This window comes from Amblyomma maculatum, chromosome 2, assembly GCF_055883805.1.
Source record: "Amblyomma maculatum isolate TAMU_Amacu chromosome 2, ASM5588380v1, whole genome shotgun sequence".
Taxonomy (NCBI): Eukaryota; Metazoa; Arthropoda; class Arachnida; order Ixodida; family Ixodidae; genus Amblyomma; species Amblyomma maculatum.
Window position 1 is genome coordinate 36,039,574 of NC_139345.1, and position 18,416 is coordinate 36,057,989.

Here is an 18,416-nt window from a genome sequence, read left to right on the forward strand (position 1 = left end):
ACTACGCATGAATACATTCATGCACGTCAGCAAGGCGATACACGGTCGAGAGACACAAGAAATGAAGCATGGGAAACCGAGACGACACGCGAGGTTCCAGAGCAATCTCGGCACATTGCAAAGAAACAACGTTGTCGTCAACTTCATTTATGCCGCTCTGACACGTTCCGAATCTCCTTATCTCTTTCTGCTATAGATTTTCGGGCCAGAATTTGCGAGCAAGCGCTGCGGCCAGAGAGGCGGCGAGTCATTAAGAATTCATGCGCCGGCTTTGCAGAGGCGCATCCAGCTAAAGCCATGGCGACGCGTACGCGGTTACATTGTGAATAAAGGATGCACCTCGGCGTCATGCGATAAAGAAAGGCTAGTTTATTCAGAGCTTCATTTTCTGTTCTCTTTTTCGAAAACCAATAAGAACAGCGCTAAGACGACAGCAACTGCGAAAATTGCTTGCTGAGGAGGGCAGGCCCTGCGCACAAGACTGCGATGAGCTGCCGCCTTAGTTGCATGATACCTCGAGATGTGCTGGAGGAGAAGAGGAGCAGGACAAAGAAAGAAAGGGAGACAAAGAAAGAAAGAAAGAAAGGGAGACAAAGAAAGAAAGAAAGAAAGAAAGGGAGACAAAGAAAGAAAGAAAGAAAGAAAGAAAGAAAGAAAGAAAGAAAGAAAGAAAGAAAGAAAGAAAGAAAGAAAGAAAGAAAGAAAGAAAGAAAGGAAGGAAGGAAGGAAGGAAGGAAGGAAGGAAGGAAGGAAGGAAGGAAGGAAGGAAGGAAGGAAGGAAGGAAGGAAAGAAAGAAGGAAGGAAAGAAAGAAGGAAAGAAAGGAAGGAAGGAAGGAAGGAAGGAAGGAAGGAAGGAAGGAAGGAAGGAAGGAAGGAAGGAAAGAAAGAAAGAAAGAAAGAAAGAAAGAAAGAAAGAAAGAAAGAAAGAAAGAAAGAAAGAAACCCCACTGGCCGGCGCGAAAAGCTGTCAAGTTGGGCGAATCTTTCAGGTGGAAATAGAATTCACCAGGTCCTTTGGAGTCCAGTTCAGAGACGATACTCCCGAGGTCACACACACAGGCACGTTCGTACGGCTCGTTTAGAGCGAGGTACATGTGCAGTCTATGCCAGGCGGTTTCTCACATAATGTGGTTAGTTGCGATTATGCGCCAACGACTATGTGTTTAATTCACATTTCGCCGAACCGCACTATATGAGTGTGTGCGTGTGCGTGTGTGTGTGTGTGGTGCTTGCTCAAAACGAACTGCTTGTGACGTTATGAAATCAAGCAACTATTACTCAGCTGAAGGCAACATAGTATTTCGGATTACGTTCAAAAAGGAAAAGGCCGGAGCATAAAGTATTAAAACCTATAGAACGCAGGCGAAATCATTATCGGGGGCAAATGAAACGAAATGAAGACCACTCAAACGTAAACACAAAAATGCTAAAATTATGCATCCGCGGGAGAAACAATAGAAGCGGTGCTTAATGAGCAGTCAGCTTTTTTTTAAAAGCGAGGGCCCAATTTCGCAAGCGATGATTGCTTGCACAAGGAAGGGCACACGCACCGCCAGCAGAAACCTTCCTGTTCCGCCGCTCTCGTTTTAATAACTCCGCCATTCGCGCTTTGTTTGCAGTCGACAGTACATCGCCCCGGTGCTGCTAGCCCGGTCGCACTATCTGCGCTTCCCGTACGGCTCCAGGTCAAAGGTGCTTGTCCCGACGAGTTCGGCGACCTAGACTGCAGAGCTATATAGCAAAGCCGCACTGCGTATCGTAGCCCCCATAAAACGTGTCACTCGTCCAGAAGCGCTCGCAGAATCTGGCCAATCCGCGTGAAATGTGCTCGAATAATATAATAATTGGTTCACAGGAAGAAAAAGGCGCAGTACCTGTCACACTTGTTTCTGCGGACACCTGAACCGCGCCGTAAGGAAAGAAAGGAAAAAGTGGAAAGAGAGAAAGAGGCATCGTAGTGGAGGGCTACAGAGTAATTTCGACCACCTGGGGATCTTTAACATGAACCGACCACAATCGATTCCATAGTTGGCGAGTGTGCTAATGGCCTTGCGTAAAAAGAGAGGGTCTCAGATGTCTCTTTAGAGGAGAATGACGAAAGTCTACACTTCCAATCCTGCCATTTTCCTCTCATCGGTGCTTCTCGAAACTACTGTATACTGTACAATAGTGTATATATTTCTTTCATTTTTACCTACCCTTTTCTTTCTCCCTTTCGCTCACCTCTTTGATTTTCTCTACCTCTTCCTCGCTATCCCTTTATTTCCGCCGCCACAGTCCAGGAGCTTCAGATATCAGATACCGGGGCTGGCAAACATCATTTCCTTCCTTTGGTATATACAATAAATAACCACCACCACCACCAGGAGGAAGAGGAATCAACATTTATTAGGCCCGAAATAATTCGGTGGTACATGCTCGCACCAGACGGGGTGGTTCTCTAGTTGCGGGACCCATATGTTCCCAGCAGCTCCTGGCCCCTGTCCGTCAGTGCGAGCTAGATGGATAGGGCGAGGCTGGATAACAAGGTCTCCCATCGCTCAAGGGGTTAGAGATTGGGGGTAGTGGCGGGAAAGGGACCCTCCTCCCCACCACCAACCACCACCACCTCTCATCGTTTGCCTCTTATCGGCGTTCGTTGCTGGACTACATGTTTGCAGGAAAGGAAAGGCTTCGTAACTGTCACACTTTCTCGGCAAGTGTGTTTGGACGGTACACCATCGCTCCTGCCGGGTGGCGTTCCTTGTAGTTGTGACTGTAGGAAGAAGAAAAAGAAAATGCACGGGCCTGCTACTGGCTCTGTAGCTGAGCCACCTCCGCTGCCTCGTGCAGACAGAAGAGATTTAAACCGATTTATTTATAGGAAAGGAAATGGCGCGATAACTGTCTCACTTGTTTTCTGCAGCAGGACTTTTTGACGGGTTAGTTGGTACATGATCTTGATTCCTATAGCGCTGACGAAACACCACAGGAAGAAAGACACAAAAGGACAGAAGCGCAAGGACAGAAGCGCAGATGCGCTTCTGTCCTTTTGTGTCTTTCTTCCTGTGGTGTTTCGTCAGCGCTATAAGAATAAAAAAAAACTTGTTTTCTGCGGACACCTAACCACGCCGTAAGGGAAGGGCGGAAGGTGGGAGTGAAAGTGGAAAGAAAGAAAGAAAGAAGGAGAGAAAGAAAGAAAGAAGGAGAGAAAGAAAGAAAGAAGGAGAGAAAGAAAGAAAGAAAGAAAGAAAGAAAGAAAGAAAGAAAGAAAGAAAGAAAGAAAGAAAGAAAGAAAGAAAGAAAGAAAGAAGAAAGAAGGAAGGAAGGAAGGAAGGAAGGAAGGAAGGAAGGAAGGAAGGAAGGAAGGAAAGAAAGAAAGAAAGAAAGAAAGAAAGAAAGAAAGAAAGAAAGAAAGAAAGAAAGAAAGAAAGAAAGAAAGAAAGAAAGAAAGAAAGAAAGAAAGAAAGAAAGAAAGAAAAAGGAGCCGTAGTGGAGGGCTACGGGGAAATTTCGACCACCTGGGGATCTTTAACGTGCGCTGACACCGCACAGCACACCGCGGATGCCTCTTCGTTTCGCCTCCATGGAAACGCAGCCGCCGAGGTCGGGTTCGAACCTTGGCGGCTGCGGGTTCGAACCTGCCGGCGGTCGATGAATGCGGAACACAAAGGTTTTGGGAAAATTAAGCAGGGTGGCTGCTCCTGGCCCTATGGGGCTGGGAATGGTAGGCCTCCGTCGTTTGCGGCGGAGGCTCGCCTGCCACCGGCGGTTTTACCTGTTGTAGGCCGTCATTGCACCCGCCACCGCTTCAGTGGCGGACAACGGCCGTTGCGACGCTCGTCCTTCTACTGTCGTCCGCACGAGGCAGCGAAGATGGCTTAGCTACAGAGCCAGTAGCAGGCCTGTGCATTTTCGTTTAATGCGAAAGCATGACTTCTCTATGTTCACAGATTCCTGTCCGCAGACCGTGTCCGCAGGCCGTGTCCGCAGAACGTGTCCGCAGAACGTGTCCGCAAAAACCTTTCTGCAGCAGTTGTGAGTAATTGAGAAGTGGTAAAGGTTAATGAGTGGTGTCAATTGATAGAGGGTGACGTAATGTTGTTGCTGAGAACTAATTAGGACAATAAGTTAATTAGGTAATTAGAATAACTGGTTCACAGGAAATGAAAGGCACATTATTTGCCACACTTATGTGATTTGGTAAGGAAGGAAGGCGGGAGTGAAAGCGGAAAGAGAGAAAGAGGAGCCGTAGTGGATATGACGTTAAGGATGTGACGTCACGCAACCGGAAGTTGAGCCGAAAAAAGGGCATAGGAAGGGACTGACGCGCAATTTGAAAGTACCAAACACTAAAATGGGCAAACAAGAAGTGCATTAAGCAATTAGAAGCAACCAGAAACAACAAACAGCAGCATCCGTGCTTTCGCATTGCTCCAATGCAGATTCTGCAGTGCTCTTTAATTTTTCCTTCTTCCTACAGTCGCAACCACAGGAAGGCGCAGTATATACTTTTGGGTGGGCATCGCGGAGTCGTGGTCACAAAAACTTAATTGTAACTTGGTCAAACTTAGTGCCACGCGAAGACCGGCTCTATATCGCGTAGCGAAGCTCTCGCTTCAATTGTGCGCAGTAACTCGTAAAGGCCACTTGAAGGTCAAATTTACTACCACGCGAAGTCAGCTCCGTCTGGCGCAGTCAAGCATTCGCTTCAATTGTGAACTGGTTTGAAGGAAAGGCGCAATGTCAAGGTCACTTGCAGGTAAAATTACGATACAGACATGAGGTGCGGCTCTACATAGCGTAGTGAAATATTCGCTTGAATATTGAAACATTTCGCTTGCGTTATTCTTTCATGCGGCCCCTGTACGAAGGAATAATAGTTTTACACGTTTTGTTGGTTTAGTAAAGGCGCTACAGACGTGACGATGTTCGACAATGTTTCAGTTGAAACAATGTTTATGCACCTACACCAGTTGCTGTATAGTTAATGTTAAAAGGAATATAAACTTATTAAACGAGACCGTTTTCGAATCAATGTGTTCCAAAAATAACAAACAATGGTTTCTTACATAGATGCGCGGGTCTAAAATAAGAAATGAAGCCCTTCAAACAAAAATACCGTCAGATAGCTCATTGTACACGTTAACATCCTAGCTTTTAATCTCGGGGATATTATGCGATTAAATTTTGTTTGAGGGAGATGTTTTTTTGAAGACCATAACCATGCACCATAACCATTCGGCAGGCTTGCCGAACTGTGACTTCCCTGTAAAAAGAAAAAAAAAGCAATGCTTTTCACGCTTTCCCGTGTTGCTCTAGTTGATGCTAGAACAATTTAAATTTGTTAAACGAAGCACTTTTTAAACTGTACGTTCCTATTTTCGCGAACAGTGACTTTTTCCCGAGATTCATGTGTAAATTAGGAATCAACGCTCTCCGGACAAAGATATTTGAAGTGCTCATTGTAAAGGTCAACGTCCTTGCTTTCCGTCTAAAAGATTTTGTGCGTGTAAATGTTGTTTGGGTCCATAAGCAGCCACACTGCCGGGAGGAGGAGGAGGAGGAGGAGGAGGAGGAGGAGGAGGAGGAGGAGGAGGAGGAGGAGGAGGAGGAGGAGGAGGAGGAGGAGGAGGAGGAGGAGGAGGAGGAGGAGGAGGAGGAGGAGGAGGAGGAGGAGGAAACTTGATTAAGGAGAATTGGGAAAGTTCTTTATTCGTGGGAGTTCGCTTCTCCTCAAGCCGCCCCAGGGGTGGTCATCGCTCGATGGCGCTCGACGACCTCCTTGGCCCAAGCCGTGATGGCGTGTTGCCGGCTTGGATCAGAGCTAAGAAATGCGGCCTCCCACTGTTCCGAATTGGTAATCTGCAAGCCCGCCGGCGGATGCATGCTTTCACGTTTAAACATGATGTGTTCGAGATCTGCCGGGAATTCCTGAACTGCGACCTCTTTGCAGAACCCGCGCGTATGCCGCCTATTATTCTGTTCCGCACGTGGACTCTGAAGCGAACGTGCGGCTGTGTAGCTTCACCATTTTCATACATATCAAGCGATGTATCTTCGTCAGTTCGCATAATCTCACTTTGCGGGCTCGGGCAAGTCAACACAGCACCGGCGTGAGCGTTTTGCAGTGTCAGTAGTGGCCAACCTGGCCTCATTTTGCCTGACGCGGAGACTGAACAATTTTTTTCAATTCCGTTTCACAGGAAAACTAACCCCGTGCTTCAGCGGGTTTACAAACCCTTTAGTCAGGTGATTACTGCCTACCAACTGGATTCTTACTTTTGTCTGCTTGGTTTTCCGTTTTCTCCTCCACGCATGTTCAGCTTTCCAACGCTTGAATAGTTAGCGCACAGGGTTATTTTAATACTGAACTTATTTCTCTTTCAGCAGTCCCCGTGCATCTTAGAGGTAGCTGACACTCCCGTATTTACTCGATTGTAATCACCCCCTTTTTTTCCCCATCTCGATGTCGCAAATGAGGGGGCGTGCTTAAATTCCGAAAAATCTGAAATACACCCCCTCCCTCTCTCTCTTTGTTTTCGCGTCGATATTTTGACGAGACGAGCGCGAGAAATAAAAATTTATCAGTCAAAGAAACTTCTTCAGGCTCTCGTGTAGCGTCGAAGCTACACAAGAAGCTGGAGATCGCGGCGTGGACTCGGCCCCCTCTCAGGTACGTATCGAATGGCTCCGGCGCGACTATGCGAGCAAGCGCCTTGTCTACGCTCGCTTCTTCAAAAAAAGTGCTTAGGCTAACATGCTAACTTCTTTTTTCCCAAATCTTTTTTTTTTAGAAGTTAGGGTGGGACGCTTAGAATCGTCAAAATACGGCACATATACGCCGAAGAAGAACGGTTCTTCAAAGACTAACAGTTCATGTCCTGATTAGAGCAGAAATGAACATTAGCCACATTTTTACTTTTTATCACGGGTGATTGCAAGGCTAGACCCGCGACACGGTCGGCGGGCACACGTTCTTACGGGGCAGAGAAGCGGCCGCCTCTAGTTCGTTCAATCTGCGACAGCCGCCATCTCTCATACCTTCGTTGTTTGGTAGCCCGTATTTTGCTGTTACAGCAAATATCAATTCAAGAATTCTGCCTTTTTCCCCTAAACCTACATGACCGCGCGAACGGCTGAGCGCATTCAGATATCGTCGCAAAGGGGAATAAATCTGAAAGCAAACTGGGCGTCCGCGGCTATATGTAGCTGTGCTCCAACGGGTCGCGATTTAAAGAAAGACAAAGGGCCTATATGTAACTTTTTTTTTTTTTTTTTTTTTACTGTGCACGCAAACCAACAACGAACTAGACATTATTTCGAGAAAGCCAGCGTCCTCCGTCAAGCTACAACATTCGCGCAAACACAGCGGCATAGTGGGCGCCGACGATAGCAACAGAAAAAAAAGAAAAGAGGAAAGCTCCACCAGCTGCGAGTCACCGCATACGACACGCACAGCTGCCGACCCAGTGTAATCGGCAAAGGGAAGAAAGAAGAGAAACAAGCCGCGGAGCAGCGCCCTGGCGACAGACCAGCACTCTCTCACAAAGCACTGGAGTCAGCATAGAGTGCTGCAGATCGAGCACGCCTGCGGCATCTCAGAACTCTGTCAGCTAATCGCATGTTTTGCACACAGAAACGTTCCACAGAAACGTCGGCAATGTCAGCGAAGAACAAGCGAAAAAATTGGCAGTGGTTTAGCACGTGGTTAAGCCAGGTAAATTGCGTTAGCAATGGCCGCATGGCTACGCTTGTGTGGTTCGATAGTTTGGCTATAGTGTAACACATGACACACAGTGGTTACGACTGTTCTTCCGGCGATTCTTCAGCGCGCTGTCTTCGCTTGGTGGCATTGCGGCTTTCATCAGCAGTTATGTGTTCATCAGTAGCCGACGAGGTGGAAGCACTCGGAAAGCTAGAACGTAGTCGCCGAGCTTCATCTTGTGCACGACGTTTAGCACGACGTTCTTCCCGTTCTTCCACAGTCTCTTGTGCAAGTTGTCACTTCCTTGCCGCAGCTTGTCGTGGACACCTCTCTTTAGCAGCCTGCATAGCAAAGCAGTCATGGCGACGCCGAAGCAACGGCGAACCATCTGTTTGGTGCGGCAGCGGCGCCGCTGCAGCGCGCGAGGCTTTTGTACGACGCGCCGACAGTGCCGCCGTCTGGCGGAGCTCGGCTCAAGCGGTTGCTCGACTCGGCTGTTCAAGGTCAAGCGCGGCGTCCGCCGGGGATACGCGACGGCTCGAAACCTGGCGCAGTATTGCTGTCGCAATAAAAATGCTAAGCGAGTATGTGAGCGTGAAACAGCATCTAAAACCACGTGACCACCGCGATGAGCACATCGATCAGCAATTCCAAAATTTCCGAGTCAATAACATGCCACGAATCGTAATTTAGTCGGCATAGATGCGAAGCATTCGCGGTGTTTCTATATCGATCTGTGCTGCAGCTATCATTGGCAGTTGATGAGGGTCAGTGTCCTAAGTCAATATTAAGGCCACAGAGTTGTGGAGGCAAGGCCCAAGTGAAGTATGAGAGACCAGCACTAGCTTGCTCTTTCCTCCGCCTACACTTCTCCGCGCACCCTAGCAAGTTATGATAAGATGTTACCTTTTAGATTTATGGATTCAAAACACCGGACTTGCTGTAGGCGTAATGGCGTCTTCATTAACGGATTGCTGGTGACAGACCATTTAGCTCCCTCGCGACCGAAGGGAGTCTCTTCTCTCTCTGGAGAAGGTGGAAAATAACGGAGGGATGAAAACCTCACCTCATTCGTAACTCTCACCACCGTGATCAAGAGAGATACATAGCGCACAGTTATGTATACCTAATAATGTCAACGAACGGCACCAAGAACGACACAAGGTGTTCGCAAGAATAACAGGCTGGTCCACAACAGCGTGACTGTTGACCTTCGCTGTCGAAAGCTTTTAAGTGTCATCAAGGGCTGCGGTAGCGAAGTCAGCAGTGCTAAGAACGACAGCGACTCGTCCTCTAGTGCTCTATGTGGCTGCCGTTGCAGCGCAAAGAATGGCCGATCGCCCCAGGGCACCCGCGCGCAATAGCAGTGCGCCGTTCCACGAAGAACAACAGGTCGGCACGAGAGTTGATTGCCAGCATTTTGCCGTCCATGAAGCATAATTTCCTGAAACGCTGCACGTCGCCGCGCACTGGACACCTAATTGCTACACTAAAAAGGATGTCGGACCTGTACTTCGTCACAGAGGACGTGCAATTTCCTAGAACGCTGTATGCCTGCAAAGGCTAAATAAATTAGATAAGGGACAGTAATAGCATATGAAAGCCACATCGGGCGGGAGCTGCTCACGTAATGGACTACACAGTCAGCCATTAAAAGACGATAAAGCGAGGCAAGACGTGCGTGTAATTCAATGCGGCATCATGAAATACGTGTGATTAATAAATGGCAGTCTACAAGTACGAGTTTGACATTTCCAATGTGCTGGCATATACAACTTTGACCCACGACTCCCACGAATATGAATAATTATCACGCACGCACACTCAGTATGATGCGACAAAATGAACAGAAACGAGAGTGGAAACCAACGATTCGGCCAATGTTCGGGTGAAGCACGATTCGCGCATTTTGGGTACAATGAAGCCTACTAAAGAACAGTGACGTCTTTATATTTTGAACGTTAATGGTATACACAGCGCACCTTCGAGCGTAAGAGGGAATTAAGGTATACATCTCACAGGCCTGCCCCGTTGCATACCTGAAGCACGCACGGCACGTAGAATGACTACAGGTGCAAAGAGCGCGAGATTTTTGCCAAATGTGGAAAGATGGCCCGCAGGACCGGGCACTTCGATGAAGCCCTCTATGCGACAGCAAAGGGGCTCGCCGGGGCGTTTTCCCACCGTTGTGTCGCTGTCGCACTCGGTGAGACGGCGGTTTCTAGGGCAAATATTGTGGGCTCCAAGGTGTCGCACAAGGGCGTCACTAACTGCACTCGAATGCGTGACATCTAGCACAGAAGTGCCAGTCGTAACTTTGCGCCAGCCATCAGTCGGGAGTCTTGTCAACGAACGCATGCATGGGTGCCTAAGAGAGCAGGTTACTTTACGGGTGCCTATCAGCATAACTCATGATACCGCATTGACCCACTTAATCGGCGATGAATTCAATGTCCTCTTAGGAGATCAGTCTTGCTTATAAAATCTGCCCTAGGTGGCCCTAGCTTCACGTTCGCCATCTTTCAACAGCGTGTCCTCGGAGCCCTTTATCCCTCAACGAAATCTCACTCGTCAATAAACCATCCTATGCTGCATGGAACACAAGGGTGTCATCATTCGTCTAGCTTCTATGCAATTCTTTTGTTTTCCCCGGTTGTATAATTCCTTTCTAAATCCTGTTGAAACAATCTCCTTTCCTGAACGAACGCTGCCGCAGAGGATTCCGCAAGAGTCCTTCCTAGTTGCAAGACTGGCGAGTGTGATGACAGCAGAGAGATTTCGTCAGAACAGACCTAAGCTGCAACCAGGCGCTAAACAATAAAGACGGGGCAACCTTCCACCCTCTCCTTCATCCGGTCTTCTGTAACCCACCATCCTGCCCCGTTCACCGGAGCACCGCAAGCGTAAGAGGATCAATAAGCGCGCTTTTAGTTATATAGCTCACCTCTCGTTGGTGTCTGACTTTGAAGGCAGATGAAGTGCGCGCACTTTAGAAATGTTCGCCTTAAAATCAAGCCTATAACACATCGCGGACGGGTGTTGCGACAGCGTTATATACGTTACCGATCCAGTGCTGGGCGTCCTCGCTGTATCGGCGCGGGGTGGACCCGGGGTCGTCCGCGGCGGCCGCAGCAGCAGCGCGCAGCAGGGCGGCCGAGCCATGCACTTCGTGGCTGCTGTGGCGCCGCTGCGCGTACTCGTGCAGCATGCTCTTGAGCATGGTCACCAACATGCCGGCGCCGTCGACCGACGACAGTGGCATCCACCATCCGAATATCACTCCCCCCTTCCTTTGCCCCCACAAGCACAAGCGAACACACAACACACGCGGACACCACACCGGACAAGACGCACACTCTGGAGTCTAGTGGCAGTCCAAGAAGACGCACGGGGGAGCTCAAATCTTGCCACACCGCTGGCTCGGCCTCCAAAAAGTCCACGGTATCGCGCACCACCACAGCACGGGACAAGCACACGCGCGGGGAAGCTTCTTGGTCTTCGTCGGAGCTCGGGAACAGGAGTGGTATCAATTACCGGCGGCACAAACACGAGCAGACGAGAACAGTCCGTAAAGAAGTTGCTCGCAGGTAATCCAGGTGACTCCCGTAACGGTGGAACTCATCTGCTTCTTGCTTTCTTTTGTTTCTTTCAGTCACAACGGCACGGGAAACCAGCCCACTACTAATGACCGGCGACCTCAACTTCCGAGTTTCTTTAGTCAGACAGAGTGAGCAACTTGCCTCAAAGCAGCCGCGGCGGCGCTCGAGAGACACCTCTGCAGGGTGCGGAGCCAAGCACGCAAGAGGCGCCGGCGGCGCAAGCACCTCTTCACCCGAACGCCGCGCTCATTCAAAACAGCCCAGAGACGCGCGCGCACCGCCGCGACAGGAAGAACAACGACGCGCCACACGACCTGAGCGGCGACTCCCGGGGATGATGATGGAACCGGCGGCAGCGCCGGTAGCAACGCCGAGAAGCCAAGGCCTGCGAGACGGCGGCGCTGCGGTCGCAGCCAATCCCCCCCTTCTCCCCCCCCCCCCCTTCCCCCTTTTCTCACAGCATTGTGCCAAGCCAGCCCAGCTGAGAGCACACGCACGCACACACGCGCGAAGCACCGCTGAAGAACAGCGGCGGAAAAAGCGAAAGGCGCAGCAGACACGCACGCGCTTCACGACCGGCAGCACAAACGACGGCAAGAGACGCAGGCCCGAACATCAGCTGCTGTTGCCGAGAGGGATGCCCGCCGACCGGCAGCATTTCAGGTTCGGATCCGGTCGAGCGCGGCTGTCGCCGTCGTAAGGATTCTCGTTCCGCTGACATTTGCGAGCACATGGGTGACCCCTTTAGTCCCGCGTATGTTTAATTTTTATTTTATTTTTTCTATTCAGCGAGCTTAGATTATTAAACGTCGTTGATCGGCTTTGCTTTTATTTTTGCCTCTCTTTCACCTTCTGTTTAGATAATGCCAACGCCACGCGTACAGACAACCACGCGTCGTTGCTGTGCCCGTAATGTTCCGAAAAGGGTAAGGCAGAAAAAAAAAAAAGAAAAGAAATACCGTGCACACATTTGAGGTTTCTTATGCATTGCGACATGTAAAGAAGCCCGTGAGATAAACGGAGAGGCGACCCCAGTGAAATATCGCGCACGAGGCTGACCTTCCCGGACGATGCCAATATGCGACCGGACAACAAGAAAACAAGAGATGGCAACGATGCGAGTATATGACATCGTCCAACGGTCTGAAGGCCTCGTTCGACAGCGGTACGCTCTGAGGACGGTTGACATCGACGGTTTCGTTCACATCTATAGTGCTGAGGTTGTCAGCCGTGCTGGGTCCAACTCGGAGCTACTGTTAAGACGGTACTGACAAGAACTTCAGAACACACGGTGTCTATTAATTCATACTAGTATGTAATGGCAGACCGTAAGACAACATCGGCGGTCTGTATACCATGACATGATACAATACGACAACACTATATCGCGTCTAAAACGCTGTCAACTCGACTACTATGAAAGACAGCCAAACTAGAGACGTGCGCGAAATACAGAATGTTATAGTTTGAGTATGCGCCGTATCAACCAAAACTGCCTCCGATGACCCCCACAGAGTGCCGTGGCCGTGTAGTAAAGGATGCGGCGTCGAAGAAAAAACAAACAAAAACACGACGCAGTATCAGTGGTATTCGTTCCGTTACTTCGAAAGAAATATGCACTCAATACGAAGCACGCCCTCTCCCATTGTGCTTGTGGGAAACATATTGGATGAAAACATCTTATGAAGCGGCGTACATGACATTTCTACCGATAAAGTAAAACAGTTCGAGCGAACGCTCTGCCGATGCCCATCTGGTAGTCGCTTTCACTACGTATCTCCATCGAGCAAAAAAATGACAGCACCCAAGCGTACGCAAACTTGGCCTCTGTTATCGAAGTGTCGTAAAAGAAGTACCCGAGAGTAAGCCAGCCTGTCAAACGGCACATCGATGCCCCAGCGACAATAACTTCCGTCGTTAGCAGTCGTCCTCCGCCCTCCCTTCAATATCGACTGATATCCCTCCAAACCGGCTTTAGAGCAAAGCGCGCGGGTACGGCGGCAGAGCCACCTTCGCGGAAAAGGAAAGCGTCGCATCCACTCACCGTACTGGCCACTGGTGCTCGGGAACTTCTGCAAGGAAAAAAAGACAGAAAACAGAAGTGGCACCGTTAAAGCACGCAAATAAGCCGAGGAAGACCCCACCAGCCCTCTCTATATCCTCTCATGCTCGCTGCCGTGGGTGGATAGGCACGGGCAGTGGGAAGGCAACGTCTGTGAAAGCAGCCCTGTCATTCCCGATTACAGGCCCATTATTCCCTCAGACCCAACCTTAAGCCGCCTAGTGAAAAGTGTCACTCGTCGCACGCAAGCGTTTCAAAGTTCCGAAAGCTCTAGCGCATCCCTGTATGTGCTTTCCCGCGATTTTACACAACCGTATGCGCAACATAATCGGTCAGATCACTACCGACATCACAACATATGTACTTGTAAAGGGAAACGCCTCCTGTCTTCCATCTCATACCTTGCTGTAAGCGAAACAAACGCTGTCATTCAGCGCTCGCCCCTGTATTATTTCTGCATGGCGTTTCCTATAAACTCGAGAGAACAAATGTTTCTTTCGTCAGAGGGCGCCAAAAAAATGTAGCACGGCGACGCGCGGAAAAACAGATAGTGATCAAGCTTGCCGGACATGCACTAGCGTAGGCGTATGCCGGTTTACCATACCCCTCCCACGCAGAGTCAGTGGCCGTGATTTCACTCACCCCTGTCAATGCGCGTGCACAGAAAGGGTCCGACAAACCGATATACGTCTATGTCAATAAGTCTCCTGCAAGCTGAATCTCTATTAAACGGAACTGTACGAAACGGGCGTCCACGCGGCCGTGTAATAACACCCGAAGGGCACCAATGCCTTCAATATTTATTTATTTATTTATTTATTTATTTATTTATTTATTTATTTATTTATTTATTTATTTATTTATTGAATGAATGAATGAATGAATGAATGAATGAATGAATGAATGAATGAATGAATGAATGAATGAATGAATGAATGAATGAATGAATGAATGAATGAATGAATTTCAGCAGCTGAGATTAATTTGACGGTGTCGATACGAGACCAGAGAAGGTGGATCGGGAGGTGAAGCGAATGATTTAGACTTCAGCGCGATGCAGCTGCACATATTTTCGCTTCAACTCTCAGTAAAATGTTCCTCGGCCAGAGAAAAAGAACGATACACGCGCGAGACGAGAACTCGTTCACGTTCACTACACGAGGCCTCCCCACTTAAACAGGCAAGAAGCGGGTCAGGAAAACTTCGGGTTAAGCAACGCCATCGAAGGCGCGACTGACTTCGCCCATAATCCTTCATTTCTTTTTTTCCTTTTCCTTGTACCTTCTCCGGATGTGCCTCCAGAATTGCTCTCACCAGCCAAAACCCAGCCAATAAAAGTATGGAGTGAAATCTCTTGAGGCGATCTAGCGTTTTGGCCTAACTATTGGTAGCAAATTCATTTAAACACCTAACCACCTGTCGAGCACAACCTCCTGCCGCCGCTATCTAAACCCGACCACTGGCTCGCTATCAGACAGACGCAACAATTTGTACAGCTGACCGCAGGGTTGTTCCGACTTGTCAAATGAAGAGTTTAAACGGCTTGGCGCTCTATCTACATTCTTCGCAAGGTGCATTTCCCAGTAATAGAACCACCGGCCAGAAATATTGCCGCGAAACCTTCAAAAATGTATTTGTTGTTTTTAGCAGCCGCCGGCATGCGGCCTTATCACTCTGATTCTGGCACGCGTATCAATTCTGTATTCTTTGTTTGTTAGTGCCCACCAGGGTGGCGCAGTGGTTACGGCGCTCGACTACTGTTCCCAAGGACGCAGGATCGAATCCCGGTCTTGGCGGCCGCTTTTCGATGCAGGCGAAAAGCAAGGCGCCCGTGTGCTGTGCGATGTCAGTGCACGGTAAAGAACCCCAGGTGGTCAAAATTTCCGGAGTCCTCCACTACGGCGTCTCTCATAGCCTGAGTCGCTTTGGGACGTTAAACGCCACAAACCAAACCAATCTTTGTTTGTTAGTGTTCGATGTCGCGAGAAGCACCTTATCAGTTTCGTTCACGCACAAGATGCGCCTAGATCTGTCTCGAAGATTCCGATCACTCGCCTATGTTTCTACAATGTTCCAGGTTGTGCTAGTAGCAGTTTGCCACGTTATCTAGAATGTTGTGAGCGGCCTTTAAATTGAGCGTTCACGAGTGCGACGGGCTAAATTCTTAGTTCGACGGTCGACGAACACGTTTGTTACTATCGCCGCCGCCAAGTTGCTTAGTTCTTTTGAGGGCGCAAGTCAGCCCAATAAAGGGTTTATTCAGTGCAGTCACCGACTCTTCATTTGTGTCATCGACCTTGTCACCACCACGTGACATCTGCTGGAAGTGCTGCTCTTGATCCTTCAAGTGAAGACCTCAGCCTTGTTCCTGTCGCCCTGGGAGCTTCCTGAGCAGCGGAGAGCACGCGTCGCCAAGGCGTCTGTCACGCTCCCAGGCGCAGTACAATGTACGCTTTGCGTCGCCGGGCCGCGGTTACGTGCAAGGACGGTCCCCTAGCTCCGTAGGGGAAACTAAAGGCATTAACCTTTGGAGGTGAAGTTGCTAAACGGCGAACTAATGAAGATCCTCCATCACCGACGACGAGTGACGATGCATCAACAAATACCCCGCCGCTACGCACGACGAGGAAAGACACCGACGCCAAGTGAAGTGACAACAGTGTGCCCTGACCGCGACCTCAGCACGAGACGAAGTAGAGATCGAACACCGAAGCCGACGTGCAATACCAGGACGCGAACAAGCGACCTTGAGGTTGCTGTAGACGGACGCACGGTTACCGTCCTAGTGGTCACCGGAGCCGACTACTCTGTCATCAGTGGAGCTTTCGCCGCCCAGCTCAAGACGGTGACGACCACTTCGGACGGCCCGCAAATCCGCACCGCTGGTGGCAACCTTATTAAACCGTCGGAGCGATGCACAGCAAGGGTTATGGTAAATGGACGTACCTACCCTATCAGCTTTTTTTTTTTAATCGATATTTATTGCCTCAGGGCATCAGTAGGGTATGAGATGAAGGATGAATAAATGATTAGATGAACAGAAAAAGGTTGGCTGATTTTATGAAGTCCAGAAGTGAGCGATGATGAGGTCCCTGCGTCCAAGTGACATATGAGGCAGGATTGGTTGCTGAAAGGCCGGTTATGTTCAGGTGCCGGATTCGTGTTGGTTTGAGTGCTGGGCAGTCCCACAGCAAGCGGTGGATGTCGGCCTCAACATCTTCGTTTTTACAGATCGGGTACCCTGGGCGGGGATATAAGTGTTGGAAGTATGACCACGTCCTAGTGACAGCTGGTGTGAAGGCAACACCGACCCGGATCCTCCTAAGCGCAACCTCCTCTGCACGGGTGAGACCGCGCGGAAGGGATATCGCACACGGAGGGATAAGTGCTCATGTGCGGCGCCGGAGGTGTTCCCTTCTTGACAAAAGGAGGGTAGCGTCGTCCACTTCAAGGAGCCGTGGGATTGATGCGTCTTGGTTCACGAGGCGGATTGCTAAATCAGCTTGACTTTGGGAAGGCAGCAGATCCCGTGGAACCCACTCAATGCGTACTGACTGTGGGATGCGCGCCGCAAGCTGGTGGATGTCCTACAGCAGTATTCTGGGCATGCATTTTCTGAACGAACATCGGGCGATCATCGACCTCCGATCCAAGCTCATCCAGCTCTCGAAGGAGATAGCCATACCGACTACGAGAATTTCGACGCATCACGTCGCTCTCAACGTCCTCGACGGAGAATTGACCGTACCGCACCGATCAAGCGTCATCGTCCATGTGGGTACAAAAGAAGTCGAATTCACGGAAGTGGTTGTCGAAGGAAATACTCAGCTGTTACTGGATAGAGGACTTGGAGTTGCAAGAGGCGTCACCCGTTTCCGTCATGGGCAGGCTCAAGTGCTCGTCAAGAACTTCACCGAAGAACACCCAGCACCTCCACCAGATGTCACGTGGTGGTGACAAGGTCGATGACACAAATGAAGAGTCGGTGACTGCACTGAATAAACCCTTTATTGGGCTGACTTGCGCCCTCAAAAGAACTAAGCAACTTGGCGGCGGCGATAGCAACCAACGTGTTCGTCGACCGTCGAACTAAGAATTTAGCCCGTCGCACTCGTGAACGCTCAATTTAAAGGCTGCTCATAACAATCTAGATAACGTCGAAAACTGCTACTAGCACAAACTGGAACACTGTAGAAACATACGCGAGTGATCGGAATCTTCGAGACAGATCTAGGCGTATCGTACGCGTGAACGAAACTGATAAGGTGCTTCTCGCGACATCGAGCACTAACAAACAATGAATAATGAATACAGAATTGATACGTGTGTCAGAATCAGAGTGATAAGGCCGCACACCGGCGGCTGCTAAAAACAAATACATTTTTGAAGGTTTCGCGGCAATATTATAACCGGCTGCCTCACGACTCAGTGACCACACGCACGAGCACAATCTCATGCGTGCAACTTAATTACGCAGCTGTACACAGCTGTATGCCCTGCATACTGCTGCAGTGTAAGCCATTTACTGACGCCGCCATGCGGTCGTACCTGGTTGACTGGCGCCGCGCTTGTCTTCCTCGTCTCCTCCCCGCTCATGCGTTGAACCGTGTCTGCTGTATAGAGCAGGGATCGAATTACGCCGCGATCGCATAACAAAGACTGTCACAATCCTGTCAAACAGCCTCTATTTACACTAGTCGATAGGTTCACCGGTCAGAATCGACCAAAAGGAGCGCGGCTAGCCTATCAGTTTATGACAGATTTGTGACAGTTTTTGCAATGTGATCGTACCGTAATTCGGCGAAAACTGTGCAGCAAAGCTCTGCCTTACGCTCAAACAGTTCTTGGTGACAATATTTTTGTGCGAATGACCCATCGGGCAATTTTACATGAGACTCGAAACGAAAGCGATATGCCCGTCTGCTAGCGCTTGACCCGCCAAACTAGGCACGATAAGGATGATACATTCGCTCGATAGCAACTAAATCACGAATAAAAGAAACGATAGGACAGGCTTAACCCCTCTATGGGCTAAGCTATAACCGGCCTTGTCACGTGGCCATCTGT

The 18,416-nt window shown here is 49.5% G+C and overlaps 1 protein-coding gene and 1 long non-coding RNA gene across 8 annotated transcripts in view; both read right to left on the minus strand.

Annotated features, from left to right (window-relative positions):
* Positions 1 to 18,416, minus strand: part of SNF4Agamma (SNF4/AMP-activated protein kinase gamma subunit) — a 364,359-nt gene that overhangs the window by 166,463 nt on the left and 179,480 nt on the right. For all 7 annotated transcript variants that reach the window (XM_084593803.1, XM_084593806.1, XM_084593804.1 and 4 more), the window contains exon 4: positions 13,332 to 13,359. In XM_084593803.1, coding sequence (XP_084449929.1) covers positions 13,332 to 13,359 — 28 coding nt within the window. The remainder of the gene's footprint in view (positions 1 to 13,331; positions 13,360 to 18,416) is intronic.
* On the minus strand, positions 6,653 to 11,697 carry LOC146198355 (uncharacterized). Its single transcript, XR_014704983.1, has 2 exons — positions 10,752 to 11,697; positions 6,653 to 8,029 (listed from the first exon to the last, which is right to left on the minus strand). It is a non-coding gene; the product is annotated as an uncharacterized LOC146198355 (long non-coding RNA).